The 16,246-nt window shown below is 55.6% G+C and overlaps 1 protein-coding gene across 2 annotated transcripts in view; it reads right to left on the bottom strand.

The window, feature by feature from the left end:
* SLIT1 (slit guidance ligand 1) overlaps positions 1–16,246 on the bottom strand; it is a 168,341-nt gene that overhangs the window by 126,691 nt on the left and 25,404 nt on the right. For both annotated transcript variants that reach the window (XR_011382336.2, XM_051823458.3), the window contains exon 4: positions 15,046–15,117. Coding sequence is in view for 1 of the 2 variants with exons in the window: in XM_051823458.3 (XP_051679418.2) it covers positions 15,046–15,117 (72 nt within the window). In the remaining variant the exon portion in view is untranslated. The remainder of the gene's footprint in view (positions 1–15,045; positions 15,118–16,246) is intronic.

The raw sequence follows: 16,246 nt of genomic DNA, 5'->3' as shown, positions 1-16,246 counted from the left end.
TAATGAATGTAAATAGACATTTCTATTTATTTATCAAACATTCTGTCTGATGATATACAGATGGCCAACAAGTATATAGAAAAGAACTCAGTATCACTAATCAGAGAAATGCAAGTGAAAACCACAAGGAGCTATCACCACACATTCGTTAGAGAGATGGGGGGAGAGGTGGGGAGAGAGCAGTGAGAGAGGGAAGGATCGGGGGAGGATCTTCATGAGACGTTTGTTCACCCATGTTCACATCAGCACTACTCAGGACAGCCAGGAAGAGGAAGCAGCCCAGATGTCTCTCCACGGCTGAATGGACAAACAAAACATGGCACATCCTTGCAACAAAGCATTGATCCGCTTTGAAAAGGACGGCGTTTCTGACACACACTTCAACATGGGATGAATGTTGAGGACACTATGCCAAGTGAAGCAAGCCATCACAGAAATACCAGTACTGTGTGGTTCTATGTATGTGAGGCACCTAGAGCCGTCCAATGTAGAGCTGCAGAAAGCGGAGCGCTGCTCACCAAGGGCTGGGGACAGGGAACCGGAGCTGTTGCTCACTGGTATGGAGGGTCAGTCTTGCAGGATGGAATATTCTGGAGATCGGCTGCTCACACTAAATGTACTTCACACATGGAACTGTGTGCTTAAAGCCAGTTACGATGGTAAGTTTGATGTTCAGTGTTTTTTGAAAGCCGCCACTGAAGAAGTCAGCCTAGAACTTGAAGGAGAGGTGGGGACGTGGGTTTCCACGGCAGAGAACCAAGCTGCCTATCATCAGTGAGCCGGGAAGTGCCTTCGGGAACATCAACACCAACCCGTTAGGGCCTGCCAACCTGTGCTGCCCCGGTGGGCTCCTAACGCCACGTTAACCCAGAGCCCCAAAGAAATCAAACCACACCTGTGTTCTGGAAGGGCCTTCTGATGCTATAAGAGCAAAGAGAAGCAGGGGCGGCAGTGGCAAGGGAGCCCAGACAACCCTCAGGACGCGCGTGTCTCCTATCAGAGCGCCCACGTTCAAGTTCCGCTCCTGCTCCCAATCCCAGCTTCCTACTATCGCACACCCTGGGAGGCAGCAGATGACAACTCAAGCACTCGGGTCCCTGCCGCCTACGCTGGAGATCCTGACTGGGTTCCCAGCTCCTGGCTTTGGCCTGACCCAGCTCTGCCTGATGCAGCCATCTGGGGAGTGAACCACAGGATGGGAGATCTCTGTGTGTCTGGCTTTGCCTTTCTCTCTGCCACTCTGTTTCTGTCTCTGTCTCTGATTCTCTCTCTCTCTTAAAAAATGAAGCAGGGATGGATACCAGTCAAGAATCAAGGGGAAAGATGGGTTTCTGTTGCCAGGTGTTTGTTTCTTTAAATCCTGTGCTATGATGGATGATGTATTTAAGTGCCGCGAGTTATAATTCACGTTAATATTCATGCCAATTTAATAGAATAAAGATCTCTACACCAAGTCAGCTCCTGGGAAATGCGCTCAGAGAAAGAGGTCGCAGAAATTCTTTTTCCATTTGTATGAAGTCACCACCTCATTTTCAATCTGCAAAACCAGAGAGAGAAGTGACTCAGGGGACAGGCTGAGCTCCTGCCACGGCTGAGCAAGCTGAGACCAGATGCAGAGAGAGAGAGGAAGCCATGTTCCCACCCAGGGCGGGACAATGGGAAGAGGGAAGCCCTGCTGAGTCGAGGAGACATGGCCAGCCTGTCCCCTCCTGCAGAGGCCGGGATGAAGAGGGTGCCGACAAGGCCTCCAGCCAAGGGCAGCTCAGGAGGCTTCTAGGCGAGCAAACCGCTCTCTGTGCACATCGGCCACAGCTGGGAGAAGCCTGTCCACACTTCCGCCCTCCCCCCCCCCCCCAGTCGCCTCTGGTGAAGAACCCAATCACAGCTCCTGCACCAGGCACTCCACACAAATCACCAAACTCACAACACCTCCCATGCTACTAGATGAGGGAGTAGACGGGGAGGCTGGGTAACTTGCCCAGAACCCCACAACAGTCAGCACCACGAATCCTGGAGAAAATGAGGACTCAGTGCCAGAGAGCCTCGTTGTGACCCGGAAGGGCCAGGAGAGGCGGCCCGAGGCCCTCTTGGGGTGGAGTGGGGGCTCCTGGAGCTCCGATGAGCTGCGCAGGTGTGTGCGTGAATCCGTAGCCCCGGAGCGAGCGGCTCAGCACACGTGCTGTCACTGAGGGGCATCGGCAGCCAAAGGGAAGACATGTGACGGACAGAGTAACACCCTCCCACCCCAAGGACGTCCCCATCCCAGCCCCTGAGCCTGTGGCTGTGTCATCTTCCAGGGCCAAGGGGACTTGAGGACAGAACCTTGAGGGTTCTGGTCTACCCAAGACCCAAGTAGGCCCAGAGTCACCTCCAGGGTTCCCACTGGGCAAAGAAGGCAGGAAACTCAATGCAGGGCAAATGTGGCCATGGAAGGGATGCTGCCACCGGCAAGGAGCAGGAGCAGCCCCTGGAAGCCAGAAAAGGCACAGAGGCCCCTTGAGGCTCCAGAGGGAGCGCGGCTCTTCCGAGGTCTGGATCTTAGCCCCGTGAGACCTGTCTTTGCCTCTGACCTCCAGAAGTGAGAGATCATGACCTGGGGATGCTTTAGGGCCCTGGCCTTGTGCTAGTTTGTCACAGCAGCTGTGGGAAGGCAATCCAGCAGCGAGGGCAGCTGCTGTGGACACAGGGAGCGCCCCTGGAAACTCGAGTGTTGAAACCTCAACATCCCACAGGGCGGTGTTTGCTGATGGCTGCTTGGCTGAAGTCAGGAGGGTGGGGCCGCAGGAGGGGATCAGTGCCCTGGTGAGAAGAGGCACCAGACAGCTCCCTCACTCGCTGGCTCGCTCGCTCTCTCCCTCGCTCTTTTTCTGTCTGAACCACGCGTAGACACAGCAAGAAGGCAGCCAGGTGAGGCAGGAAGGGACCATCGCCGGAACCCAACCACGCTGGCAGCCCCATTGCAGACGCCCAGCCTCTCAGTCCGCCAGACAAGCATGAGCTGCTTAGCCGCCGGTCGTGGCATCCCGAGCTGACTGACACGGGCGATCCTGCCTGCAGCTAGGACCACATTCCGGCTGCAGAACCCCGGCCAGGCGGGGAATGGCAGCGAGTCAACATCCTAAAGGCAAAGACGGTTCCAGTCCACTAGACTGCGCCAAGCACCAGGCAGAAGCAGGGCCGGTGTTTAGCAGCAGTTTGGGCAAGACAAAGAACACAAGCAAATCTCAATTCGCCGCATGAAGACAGGAAAACACACACACCACACACGGAACGCAGAGCGTCCCGCCAGCAAGCGCTTTGCAGTGTCAAGTGGTTCCAGGTATGACTTTGAGGCTGCCTGCTTATTCTAAAGGACAAGTAGCTCCTTCCAAGCCAGGCGCCTGCCTCCACGCGCTCTGGTCAGGCCCAGTTCTGACCTCAGAAGCCCAACCCCTCCATGCCTGGCCAGACAGCTCTCACAGCCGGATCCACAGGAGGGGCAGCTCAGGCCGCCCGTCCCCTCCAGCAACTGGCCCGAGGCCTGCCCTCCTCAGCAAAGGTCAACCTGTGGCTGGACCCCAGAGAACATGGGAAGGAGAGCCAAAGGTATGGCAGAGATTTGGGGTTCACTTTATAATCTCCCTGCCTCCCCTTCTCCCACAAATCTAAGCCTTCCCCAAAGAGCAGAGGCCACTCAGGGCTCCCCTGGGACATAGATGAGGTCTGACGAGAGGTTCCCCATGGGGTCAGAGCTGTGGCGTAGCAGTGTTAACCCACTGCCTGCACTGCTGGCATCCCATATGGGTGCTGGTTTGAGTCATGGCTGCTCCGCTTCCGATCCAGTTCCCTGCAAATGTGCCGAAGATGGCCCAAGTTTTTGGGTCCCTGAACCCAAGTAGGAGACCAAGACAGAGTTTCAGGCTCCTGGCTTTGGCCTGGCCCAACCCTGGGTATTGTGGCCATTTGCAAGTGAACCAGCAGATGAAAGGCCTCTCTCTCTTTCTCTCTCTTTCTCTCGCTCTCACTCTAGCTTTAGCTCTAGCTCTCGCTCTCGCTCTCGTTCTCCAACTCTGCCTTTCAAATACAGAAATCTTTTAAATAAAAAAAAGACTCCTGGCTTTGGCCATGGCTCAGCCCAGCTGTTGCGGGAGTTTGGAAAGTAATCCAGTGGATGGGAGTATGCTCTTCCCCACTGTGAGTACACACACTGCGAGTATACACACACTGTGAGTACACACACTGTGAGTATACACACTGTGAGTATACACACTGTGAGTATACACTGTGAGTACACACACTGTGAGTATACATACACTGTGAGTATACACTGTGAGTACACACACTGTGAGTACGCACACTGTGAGTACACACACTGTGAGTACGCACACTGTGAGTACACACACTGTGAGTACACACACACTGTGAGTATACACACACTGTGAGTATACACACTGTGAGTACACACACTGTGAGTACACACACTGTGAGTATACACTGTGAGTACGCACACTGTGAGTACGCACACTGTGAGTATACACACTGTGAGTACACACACTGTGAGTATATACACTGTGAGTACACACACTATGAGTACACACACTGTGAGTATACACACTGTGAGTACACACACTGTGAGTACACACACAGTGTGTATACTCATGCCTCTGCGTGTGTGTACTCATGCCTCTCATGGAATTTTAAAGAAACCAAAGTCTGGGCTTTTAAAATATCTTTATTGATGACTTCCCCTCCCACATTTCAACTATCCAAGTGCCAGGCAGGGCTCTCACTAGCATTAGGCAACTATGATTGTGCCACCAAGCTAATGCCAAACTACAAGGTCCCAGCCACAAACCAAAGGCAGCACACTGGAATCAGCTGACGCTGCCTACGGCACACACTGCAGAAGGCTTGAGGAGCCCCACGGCTCCCTCTCTGAACTCTGCAGAATCCCTAGTGGGTGACGGCACCACGTGAGCCACAATGCCCAGCTTACGGGAAGGTCCGAGTAGCAGGTGCTGCGGGCCCCTCCTAACCAAGCGGTGAGCCAGTCTGACCCTAACCTGCCATGTACAAGTCACCACCCCGGCCCCTGAGCCGAGGTCAGGCCAACTCACGCCCACCTCCATCAGTGGAAAGGCCCCGATCCCTCCTTGACCCCTTCTTCCCTCACCCCCAGCTTCAGCTCCTCCAGCCACCCGGGCAGGGGCCGTGTTCAGGGCCCCCTGTGCCCACCCTCCCAGAGAGTGCCCCTGGCCATCTCTCCATTCAACTCACCCCCATCAGCCTTATTTACCCCCAAAACCAGCTCTAAGTCCTGAACAACTGGCTCCACATTTCCGCCAAGCACAGGTCAAGCGGAACAGGGTCTCAGCTGGAAAGTGCCAAGTCCACTAAATCCATGAGGCCAGGCACAGGTCAGACCTGGAAAGTCCCAAACCCAGAAGTCAGGGAGGCAGGAGGTGGGGAGTCTGTTCTCTCCTCCTGCAGCCTTCAGAGACACCATGGCCCACCAGCCTTTTCACCCTAGGGTGAGCAACACCTGCCTGGCAGATTGGGGCATGGGAGCATGGACAGGTGGAGGCCATCCGGGGCATCAACAGCTGCACCAAGAGAACACATCAAACCATCCACAGAGCGGACAGGCCCCAGCCACTGAGAGCAGTGGACCTCAAAAACCCTGTGCTAGGGGAAATACGCAGGTGCGGGGTCCTCAGTACATGAGTCCATTTGGATGATGCACTTAAGCCAAGCAAGGTCACAGAGACAGACAGGACGAGAGGGGCTGGGAGTTGGTGCAGTGGTTAAAACGTCATTTGGGACGTGGCATCGCATGTCTGGAGGGCTCGGGTTTGAGTCCCAGCTCCTCTCCTGATCCAGCTTCCTGCTAATGTGCACCCTGGGAGGCAGCAGGTAATGGCTCAAGTTGGGTGCCTGCCACCCAGGTAGGAGACCGAGACTGAGTTTCTGGCTCCTGGCTTCAGCCTGGCCCAGCCCTGGCTGTTGGAGGCATTTGGGGAGTGAACCAGCAGATGAGAGATCTCTCTGTGTGTGTCTCTGTCTGTCACCGATTTTTCTTCCTTTCAAATAAAATAAAGTAAGTTTTTAAAGGAAAGAAAGGAGACTGGAGTTGACCAAGGGGTGGGGGAGGCGAAGTGAGTTCTTACTTTCGATTCAGGTCCTGTTGGGGATGACGAACAGGTCTCGGGTGCAGACGGCAGCAATGCTTACACAGAATAGGGACTTTTTTACTGCCACTGAATTGCACCCTCACAAATGGTGACAATGACAAACACTATGCACACTGTATCACACTTAAAATGTCGTAAAGAAAAACGGCACTGAAGAGGCAGCAGTGGCTCTGACTGAGGAACTGTGCAGGGAGCCGGTGCCCCAGGCAGGCCAGGGCAGAGGCAGGGGGAGCCATCAGCCCCCTGGCTCCTGTCTCAGGTGCAGACAGCTGGCAGGAGGCGGGAGGCCTGTGTCCGAGTGGGTGAGACTCACTCTCTGCTCAGTCACTCTGCTCTTGCAGAACACTCTGTGGCTCCACCTATCACCCAGTCCAGACTCCTCGTTCTAGAACACTCTAGACCCAGAGCCTGGCTATGCCTCCTTCCATGTCAAGCCCTAACAGTTCTCTAGAACTGAGGGGTGCCTGTCCATGGGGCAGCAGCACTCCCCCTCGTGTCCACATAGCCACTCCGTCCCCTGAAGCCTTGCATTCCTGCCCCCACACCCCAGCACTGCCACACTGCAAAGCCACAGCAGCGGCCTCTTCCTGGTCCTGTTTTCTCACTTTTCCCATAAGGAAGGAGTCGTTCAGCACAATGGTGAACACCCTCAGGTCACACTCTCCATGGATTTTTTTTTTTAAGATTTATTTATATATCTGAAAGGCAGAGCAACAGAGAGAAAAGGAGAGACAGAAAGAAAGAGAGATCTTCCATCTGCTGTTCACTCCCCAGATGGCTGCAACGGTCAGGGCTGGACCAGGCTGAAATCAGGAGCCAGGAATTCCATCTGGGTCTCCCATATGGGTGGCACAGTCTCGAGCACTTGGGCCATCTTCTACTGCTTTCCCAGGCACATTGGTGGGGGCTGGATCAGAAGCAGAGTAGCCAGGTATAGAACCCGCACTCAGATATGAGAGGCCGGCATTGTAGAACACCAGCTTCACTCCCTGGGTTCTTAGCCTAGATATACCAACAACCAGCAACGAGATTAATTTACTTAACCACCTGTGCTTCAGTTCTGCCAACTGTGCAATGGGGAACAGAGTAGCTCCCACTGCATGGACTATGACAATGAAAATGAGGACATGCACAGAAAGTATTAGGCACATAAGTGCGTTTATAAATGGGCATTACTATTATAACAACTACATACTGCTGTGGTGCAAAGCTTTCAGGGTTGGGCTTTTGGTGCAATAGATAAACAGTGTCACTGTTTGGCACACCCACATCCCATATCAGAGTATGTGGGTTCAAGTCCCCCCTCTGCTTTCAATACAGCTTCCTGCTAACGCAGGATGGCAGCAGATGATGGCTTAGGTAGTTGGTTAGGTCACTGCCACCCACGTGAGAGATCTGGATTGAGCTCCAAGCTCCTGGCTTCAGCCTGGCTCAGCCCTGGCTGTTGAAGATATTTGGGAAGTGAACCAATAGATGGAATCTCTCTCTCCCTCTCCCTCTCCCTCTCCCTCTCCCTCTCCCTCTCCCTCTCCCTCTCCCCCCTCCCTCTCCCTCTCTCTGATAAATAAAAATAAGCTTTATTTTAAAAAAAGATTTGGGATGTTATCTCAAGCAGTTTAAGTATCTTGGTTAACTGAGAAAATGAACATTTGGGACCAGCACTGAGGCACACCAGGTTAAGCTGCTGCCTGCAGTGCCGGCATACCATATGGGCGCCAGTTCGAGTCCCGGCTGCTCCACTTCCAGTCCAGCTCTCTGCTGTGGCCTGGGAAAGCAGTAGAAGATGGCCCAAGTCCTTGGGCTCCTGCACCCACGTGGGAAGACCTGGAGGAAGCTCCTGGTTCCTGGCTTCAGATCGGCGCAGCCGCGGCCATTGCAGCCAACTGGGGAGTGAACCAGTGGACGGAAGACCTCTCTCTCTCTGCCTCTCCTTCTCTCTCTATGTAACTCTTTCAAATAAAAATAAATAAATCTTTTTTTTAAAAAAAAGGAAAGAAAATGAACATCTTCCCTTTTATCTTTATTTTTCTCTATTTTCCAAATATCCAATATCCTAGCAAAATTATTTGCATAATTTTTGAAAAAGAATTTAAACCCTCACTTCCCTAGAAGTTATCCCCTGACAGCGCCCTGCTGCCTGCACATTCTCTGTCCAGGATTTTCTCTGTGCTAAGGCATCCGTGGGCCTCACGCCGGCTTTGGCAGCACTGCAGCAGAGGGCAGCAGCTCTGCCGGCCTCTGAGCCCTGGACAGCCCTGCCGGCAGCTGCATTCGCAGGGCACTACCACAGGCGACCCCTGACTGCTCGCCCCCACCCCCAGCCCTCCTTCATCCCCTTGGCTCCTTGGCTGTGCACAGCTGGGAAAGCCGGAGTAGACCTGAGCCAGCCAGTGGGGAGCCAGGCTCAAAGCCCACAGACAGCTGCCAGGGTGGGGTGGGGGGACCTTCCTCCCCCAAGCACATCAGCACACCTGGGCGAGCGAGACGTCACCCCAGGCCAGCTGCCCTCTGCCCATCAGGATGCTCACAGCTGTCGCTGGAGCCTGGGCGGCAGGTGCAGACCTAAGGACTGGCAGGCACTTTGGGAGTCCACAGTGTCCACAGCCACCCACGCAGAATCCCCAAATCATCCCTGTGTGGCTGCGGGAGGTGAAGTGGGTGCTCGGGGGCCTTACTGACTTCAGCGGGGCTCCCCCCCAGGAACCAGGCCAGGCAGTCGCCCACAGGGGCTCCCCATCTAGCCTCACCCTGCAGGCTGGGGAGCAAAGCTCCTCAAAGAATCAAAGCTCTGATCCTTCTTGTCAAGGTGCTCTTCAAGTCACAACACCAGGCCATGTGGCGTGACAAGGTGTTCCTGAAAAATGAGTTTTTAAAAATATACTTTTCCGGCCGGCACCGTGGCTCAATAGGCTAATCCTCCACCTTGCGGCGCCGGCACACCGGGTTCTAGTCCCGGTCGGGGCGCCGGATTCTGTCCCGGTTGCCCCTCTTCCAGGCCAGCTCTCTGCTATGGCCAGGGAGTGCAGTGGAGGATGGCCCAGGTGCTTGGGCCCTGCACCCCATGGGAGACCAGGAAAAGCACCTGGCTCCTGGCTCCTGCCATCGGATCAGCGCGGTGCGCCGGCTGCAGCGGCGGCCATTGGAGGGTGAACCAACGGCAAAGGAAGACCTTTCTCTCTCTGTCTCTCTCTCACTGTCCACTCTGCCTGTCAAAAAAACAAAAAAACAAAAAACAAAAAACAAAACAAAAAAAAAAAAATATATATATATATATATACTTTTCCTCGAAGCATTGTAGTTTTTTTAAATATACCTGTTTACAGGGCTAGTGCTGTGTCGTAGTGGGCTAAGCCTCCGCCTGAGGCCCCAGAATCCCATATGGGTGCTGGTTCATGTCCTGGCTGCTCCTCTTCTGATCCAGCTCTCTGTTGTGGCCTGGGAAAGCAGTAGAAGATGGCCCAAGTGCTTGGGCCCCTACAGCCGTGTGAGAGACCTGGAAGAAGCTCCTGGATCCTGGCTTCGGATCGGCTCAGATCCAATCATTTCAGCCACTTGGGGAGTGAACCAGCAGATGGAAGACTCTCTCTCTCTCTCTCTCTCTCTTTCTCCCCCTCTAACTCTACCTCTCAAATAAATAAAATCTAAAATAAATACATAAATAAAAATAATTAAATGTACCTATTTACTTGAGACAAAGAACACACTGCCAGCCACTGATTCATTCCCTAAATGCCTTCAACAACTGGGAATAGGCCAGGCAGAAGCTGGGAGCCAGGAACTCCAACCAGGTGTCCCACACGGATGGCAGGGACCCAAGACCCAAGTACTTGAGCCATTGCCTGCTGCCTCCCAGGGTGCCCATTAGCAGGAAGTTGGAATCGGGCGCTGGAGTGGGTGCCAAACCCAGGCACCCTGCTACGGGGCACAGGTGTCAACTTCTAGGCCAGACGATCACCTTGAAGAACATTTCCCAGGAGGTTCACAGTCGAATAAGCCTGGCAGCTGCAACACCCTACGTCTCGCCAGGGCCCTGAGAACGCGCAGGAGTGCAGACGAAGTTCCCTCCAGTGGACTCTGCTCCACCCAGCGCTGCCCCAGCCACGTTATCATCAATGCCAGGACAGCTCACAGACAAAGCTCCTGATGCTCCTTCCTGGAAAAGGGGAAGTTGGACAGCAGCCCCCCGCGTTCCTGGCAGAAAGAAGGCCCTGGGCAGGGGAGGGCGGCAGGCGCCCCATCGCTCATGTGCCAGCATATTTGGAGCCCGACCGGCTCAGCTCCGTGGCTCTGCTGCCCAGCTGGACGGTGTCGCCACGGCGAGGTCACCTTCCTGCTTCGTGGAATTTCTCTGGGAGGCCAGGAAGCCCATTTTTAACTGCTCTCGGTCCAGCAGACGATGCCTCTGGCCTCGGGCTGGGGGCTGGGCTGCCGAGAAGGGCAGCTTTGTTCCCCCGGCTGTGCTGACAGTTTAATTACCGCCAGCCCAGCCAGGGTTGGCAGGGTCAGGCACTCTTCCCCACGGCTCCTGCAGAATCCCACAGCGAGCGCTCGTGGTCTCCAGCCCCGCCCCGCCTTTCCGGCCCAGCAGAGCCGCAGAGGGCCGGCTTGTCAGGACACACAATGGTGCCAAGGCTAAAAGGAGGCCCAGAGGACCTGGGTGTCCAGAGCATTTCTGGATGAGGAAGAGGACAGTGTGAGAGCTTCGCGGCCCCTCCTCCAGCCTGGGAGGACAGAGCTGGCGGGCAGGGAGGGGGCTCGCCCACCTGCTCCCTGCCTGAGCATGAGTGCAGACAGGGGCTTGTGCTCTGAAAACAGCAGTCAGGGTCCACGCACGCCCCTCTAACCCAGAACGTTACCCCTGCCTCCAGCCCCGTACTCAACACCTCCGCCTCCTCTGTGGTGGACAGTCAGGTGACCTGCCATCACAGTACCGTCACCCCCACCTGCCATCAGAGTACATCTGCTGGGAGGAGGGGCGGGCTGCCCGCAAGACTGTCACCTCCCTGAGGGACACGACCACACCTGTCCACCAGCCTGGCCCTCACAGGAGGCCCAGGATCTGCTGGATTCGTGGGTGGGTGTGGTATGGACGGAAGGGGAGGGGGAGTGACTGGGAGGAGAGGAGTGGAGGGGAGGGGTTGGCCAGTGTGAGGAGTTGAGGGGTGGAAGTGTGTCTGGGGGTTTAGAGGTGGTTTGGCAGGTGGGTAAGGAGGAGGGGTGGGCAGGTATGAGGGTGGAGGGGCAGAGGGATGGGCAAGCAGTGGCTGAGGAGACTGCCCCAGGGTTTGGAGGGCAGGAGCTGGGAGGCAGATATGTAGAACAGAAATGGGTGGCAGGAGGGAGGTGGGTGGGCAGATGAGCGGGCAGATGGTGTTGGTGGGTGAAGGGGAGGGTGGATGGTCAGGGCCTGTCGCCACAGCCCCGGGCTTGCACTTCTTCATCTGTTAAGGGGGGACTGCTGACCTCACAGGCGCTCAGCTGCTGTATGCCAGCCGTCGGGCAGGAGCCTGGCACAGAATCTCTTCGTGTTCAGCCCGACGGCCGCAAGGACCACAGCATGGCTCTGGGAGGTGGAGGCGGCAAGGGGACACGTGGGCTCCCACCAACTCCAGACACAAAGTGGGGTGTACTTGGCAGGAACTCCAGGCCACCTCAATGGGGGGCAGCCCGAGGAAGGAGAGGACGCCCCTGAAACCAGGGACACTACCACCCACCTGCCCCACTGGTTGCTCTCCCCTGACTGCTGGCAAAAGAAAGTCACCTGTTGGTGGGAGGTCCTGTCAGGCACAGGGACCCCCTCGGGCGGGTGGTGAGGCCGAGTGGTGGCAGGGATGGGGAGCCGAGACCAACGCTGCACAACTGCCCCCGTGTGGGGTCAGTCTGGGACTGTGGTGCCGCCTCCAGGAGTCGGGAGGACTCACCTGATATTTCCTGAATGTCACACCTGACGTGAGAGACAGCTGCACCTGTCTGCGTGAGGAATACCAGTAGCAGGACTTCACCTTCCGGAAGACACACACACCAAATGCACCACCTACGTGCCTGTGACCACAGCTGACCCGGCGCATTTCGCCTCCTTCAAACCCATCTTCATGCTGATTTGGCATAACGGCCCCTCATGAATGTCTAGAATTTGCTCCAGATGGAAAAGATTAGTAACAGAGCCCTCTGAGGCAAAGGGGGGGAGGGGTGTCAGTCAACAGGTGGGAGACCAACAAGGCTAGTTCTTGCCTCCTCGTGTTACCCCGCCTTCCAGGGGACTGGCTCTACAGTGTCTCTGCACCAGCTGACCCCACAGCCCCGGCCAGCTCCCAGCCCAGGGGTGACTGCCTGACCCAGCAGATTCTTTCTCCCAGAAATCTGGAATTTGGACCCAGCACACGCCGAGGGTCTGAGCTCCAAAGACGCGGGAAGCAGAAAAGGAGCCAGCACCATGGCTGACACAAATCATTCATCACCAAGACATTGTCAGTAAGCCCAGGACCCTGGTTTGCAGGAAGGTGCGGGACAGTTGGACATCCTGAAAGAACTAGAAACATCTCTCCCATGTGAGGGCTCGCTGTTCCTCAGAGCCTGTCCCAGAGACCACACAAGCTGTTGGCTGTGCCCTCGAGACACCCCACCCCACCAGCCTACACAGGTTCTGTTTCTGGAAGCAAGCTTACCCAAGCACACCTGAGTCAGCCCACCCAGGCGACGGCAAGTGCTGGGTCACTAGCACAGGGCCGGGGAGGGGGCCAGGAGCTTCAGCCAATGAATCTTCACACACGTGCCCTCATTCCCTTCCCCAGAACCTTCCCAGTGGACAACTCCGTGAGCCCTGATGCCAGAGAGAACCAGAGTAATAAGCAGTTTGTTTAACCAAGTCTCCCACGAGCGCCCTCTCTGAGACAGCCTGCCCTGGGGCGGGGTGGGGGGGGAGGTCCAGGATGCACTGACCTCATCTGCGAAGCCAACCCTGGGCTGAGACAGGCCGGGCATCCTGCACGGGAGTCCTCCCCAGAGGCCTCCGGTGTGCACACCTTGCTTACAGAGGAGATCAAGAAAATGTCAAGCGGAGAGCTAAAGGAAACAGTGTCCCTTCCCCCAGGAAGCCACAACCTGCAGAAGAAATGTCTCCTGCCAGAAGGAAGGGAGCCAGTGCCCGGAAAGCAAGCACTGGATGTGTAGAAATTGGCTCTGGCTGCGGGGCCTGCACATATTCTCCAAGGTCCACCACGCCTTCCCCTGGGCGGACCCTTCCCCTACACGTCCCCCTGTCAGCCGGCCTCTCCCCAGAGCAGCCGGAGATTCCCCAAGGTTTCCAGAGGGCACCAAGAGCAGGTGGCCCACAGACCCCCGCCTTCTGCCACGGCATCTCAGCCCTTGCCTGGGCTTCCCCGTGCCAGCCCTTTGCTCCAGAATCTGCTGCTTTAATATCCGTTAGAGCCCAGAACTCCTTTTCCGTAGGGCTTCTGCGGAAACAGGAAACCGGGAAGGACACGAGCCAGCACCCAAACGGGCCCTCGCATCCATCGCGAGGAAGTCAGGTTGCCTTTCCAGGCTGGACCCTCGAAGGCAATGAAGTGCCTGACCCGGCCTGCCTCACAGGGCCGTGCGGTGATGGACAAGAGGCTGAACCCAGAGCACCATGTCCCTTCAGGGGACCAGGTGCTCACCCGGAGCTACCAGGGACACAATCAACACCCATGCCAGGCCTCCCACAGGCTTGGAGGTGCTACGGGCACAATCTGACAGCCCCCACGGTGAACAGGTAAGGAAAGTTAACCACCCAACCCCTGGAAGCCCACAGCAAGAAGACATCCTCCCGAGAGGTGCCCATGGCTGCAGAGACCCCCGGCAAAGGGCTGGGAGGCACCAAGGGGTCCAAGCTCGGTGGCAACCGTGCGACATGCACCTGCTCGGGACCCTGGAGGGTGGAGGCCAGTGGATCAGCAATGGCTGCAAGGGGACAGACTCCAAGCAGGAAAATCCTGCAAAGGTCAGAAAGGCTCGGGGACTCGGGAGAAGGACACAAACAGTGCAAAATGAGCCCAAGGGAAAAGGTGCACTGAATTTTTGTAGAAAGTGCTGTGATAATCCTAGCAAAAGCCAACCGAGAGGAAGGATGGGGCGAGGAGATTAGAGCTGCCGGGACTCAAAAATCTCCCAACTCAAAATTCTCTAATATGCAGATCGAAGAATGAAACTGACTGTGTGAGGTAGTGAACTCTCCGTCCCTAGAGGCGTCAACAAAAGACTGCAGGACCATTCACTAAGGGGCCGCAGAAGAGATTCCTTAGCTGATCTCAAAGATCCTGTCCAGCCCGAGATCCCCCAAAATGAAACATATGGCGGAATGACAGACACATCTGGCTTGTCACAGTGGAGCAGTGGTCCCACCGATCCTTCAAACTAGAAAGATGGACACTGACAGCACATCAAAATAAGACACTGCACCACAGCTAATAAATTTACAGACCACGTTACGCTTGCAGGTGGAACGAGCTGAAAACAGAAACAGCTTCAAGGAGGGCCTGGCTGAATGAACCAACATTCAACCCCAGGCAGCGGGAAACGTGCAAGAAGAGTGCCTGGTGAGGCCGGCCTCCCCGTCAGCAGCATGCCCAGGCCCAGACACCTCTGCTGCTGTCAGCAGCTGCACCTGCGACTGGAGGAGCCGTGGGTTCTTCCAAGTGCTGGCCATGGAGAAATGCCCGACCCAGCACCTTCCAACAGGGAGGCCTGGCCTTGAGGCCCCGAATCACTCCTGCCAGGTAAGGAGCACTGTGGGTAAGGTCATGGGGAAGCCAAGCCCCATGGAACAAACACTGCCCATCCCCCAGGGTGAGGGGTGAGACCAGGGAGGGGACATCACCCCCAGAGCGGCACTCACAGTCGCGACAGAGCCTGGTTATTCTGGAACAGCAGTTCTGGGAGCGTGTGCAGCTGGTTCCGGTTCAGCCGACTAAAGAGGAGAAGACAGAGTTGGAAATCACTTAGACATCCAGGAAATTAAAAGGACTTCCTCATTATTGTTATTATATTATCTGAGAGACAGAGCTCTCATTCACTCCCCAACAGCTGAGGCTGGGCCAGGAATTCCCTCCAGATCTCCCATAAGGATGGCAAGAACCCAACTACTTGACTCATCACCTGCTGCCTCCCAGGGTCTATGTTAGCAGGACTTTGGAATCAGGAGCCAGAGCCAGGAATTGAGCCTAGGAATTCAGATGTGGGACACAAGCATGTTGACTGCTAGGCTAAATGGCCACCCCAATGATAGCTTTTGAGCCGCCACTACATAGCAGCTCAGCCACGGAGGGACGTCATGCCCAGGAAGTACAGAAGCTGGGTTCATGGACCGCCAGCAGGGCTGCCGCCTGGGAGTGGGTACAGGCGCAGCATCTCAGGCACGGCCCCGGGCTACTGACTCAGAGACCGCAGTTCAACCAGAGCCCCTAGCGACTGGCGGGCACGTCAAGGTTGAGGAGCACTGGGACGTCAGGCAGCCCCTGCACCCAAGTCCACACACGGAGGATTACCTTAACTGTCCTTCAGCCCACTATGATACACCAACTCAGCAAAAGCTTTCCTTTGGAAGGAGTAGGCAAGAAATCTAATTCTATGTGGCTGGCAGTAGCTGGTCTGTACTTACCTCCTCGAAGGTCTCCCCCATCATCTGCCATGTGAGAAGGTGAGGTCCACCACACTCCAGCCTAGCACAGACCCTGGATCTGCACCTCTAGCAGACCAGCTGGAAGACCTGTCCCTAAAGGGAAGCTCACAGCTACCCTGGGGGAAAGAGGCCACCAATACAGTCCTTAAAGCAACAGGAGCGGACATCAGCTGACTCCAAGATCCTCAGCCTCAATCCCACAAGTTACCCTGTGTTTACTCTGCCAGGCAGCCACTGGGTTTTGTTCCACTTCCCCCAAAGTCTTTCCTATTTTTCTGGCTTCAATTTCTGAAAGACATTTAGGAGGAAGAGGAATTCGATGCCAAGTTTAAAGTGGAAAATCAAATGCCCCCAAAGGGACCCAGCATGGAAAGGGACATGCAGGGAACCCAAATATTAATGAAAGTAGTGGAGTCAT

The sequence above is a fragment of the Oryctolagus cuniculus genome, chromosome 15, assembly GCF_051225735.1.
Source record: "Oryctolagus cuniculus isolate XC-2025 breed Fujian yellow rabbit chromosome 15, ASM5122573v1, whole genome shotgun sequence".
Taxonomy (NCBI): Eukaryota; Metazoa; Chordata; class Mammalia; order Lagomorpha; family Leporidae; genus Oryctolagus; species Oryctolagus cuniculus.
This window is presented reverse-complemented; position numbering and strand designations above follow the sequence as displayed.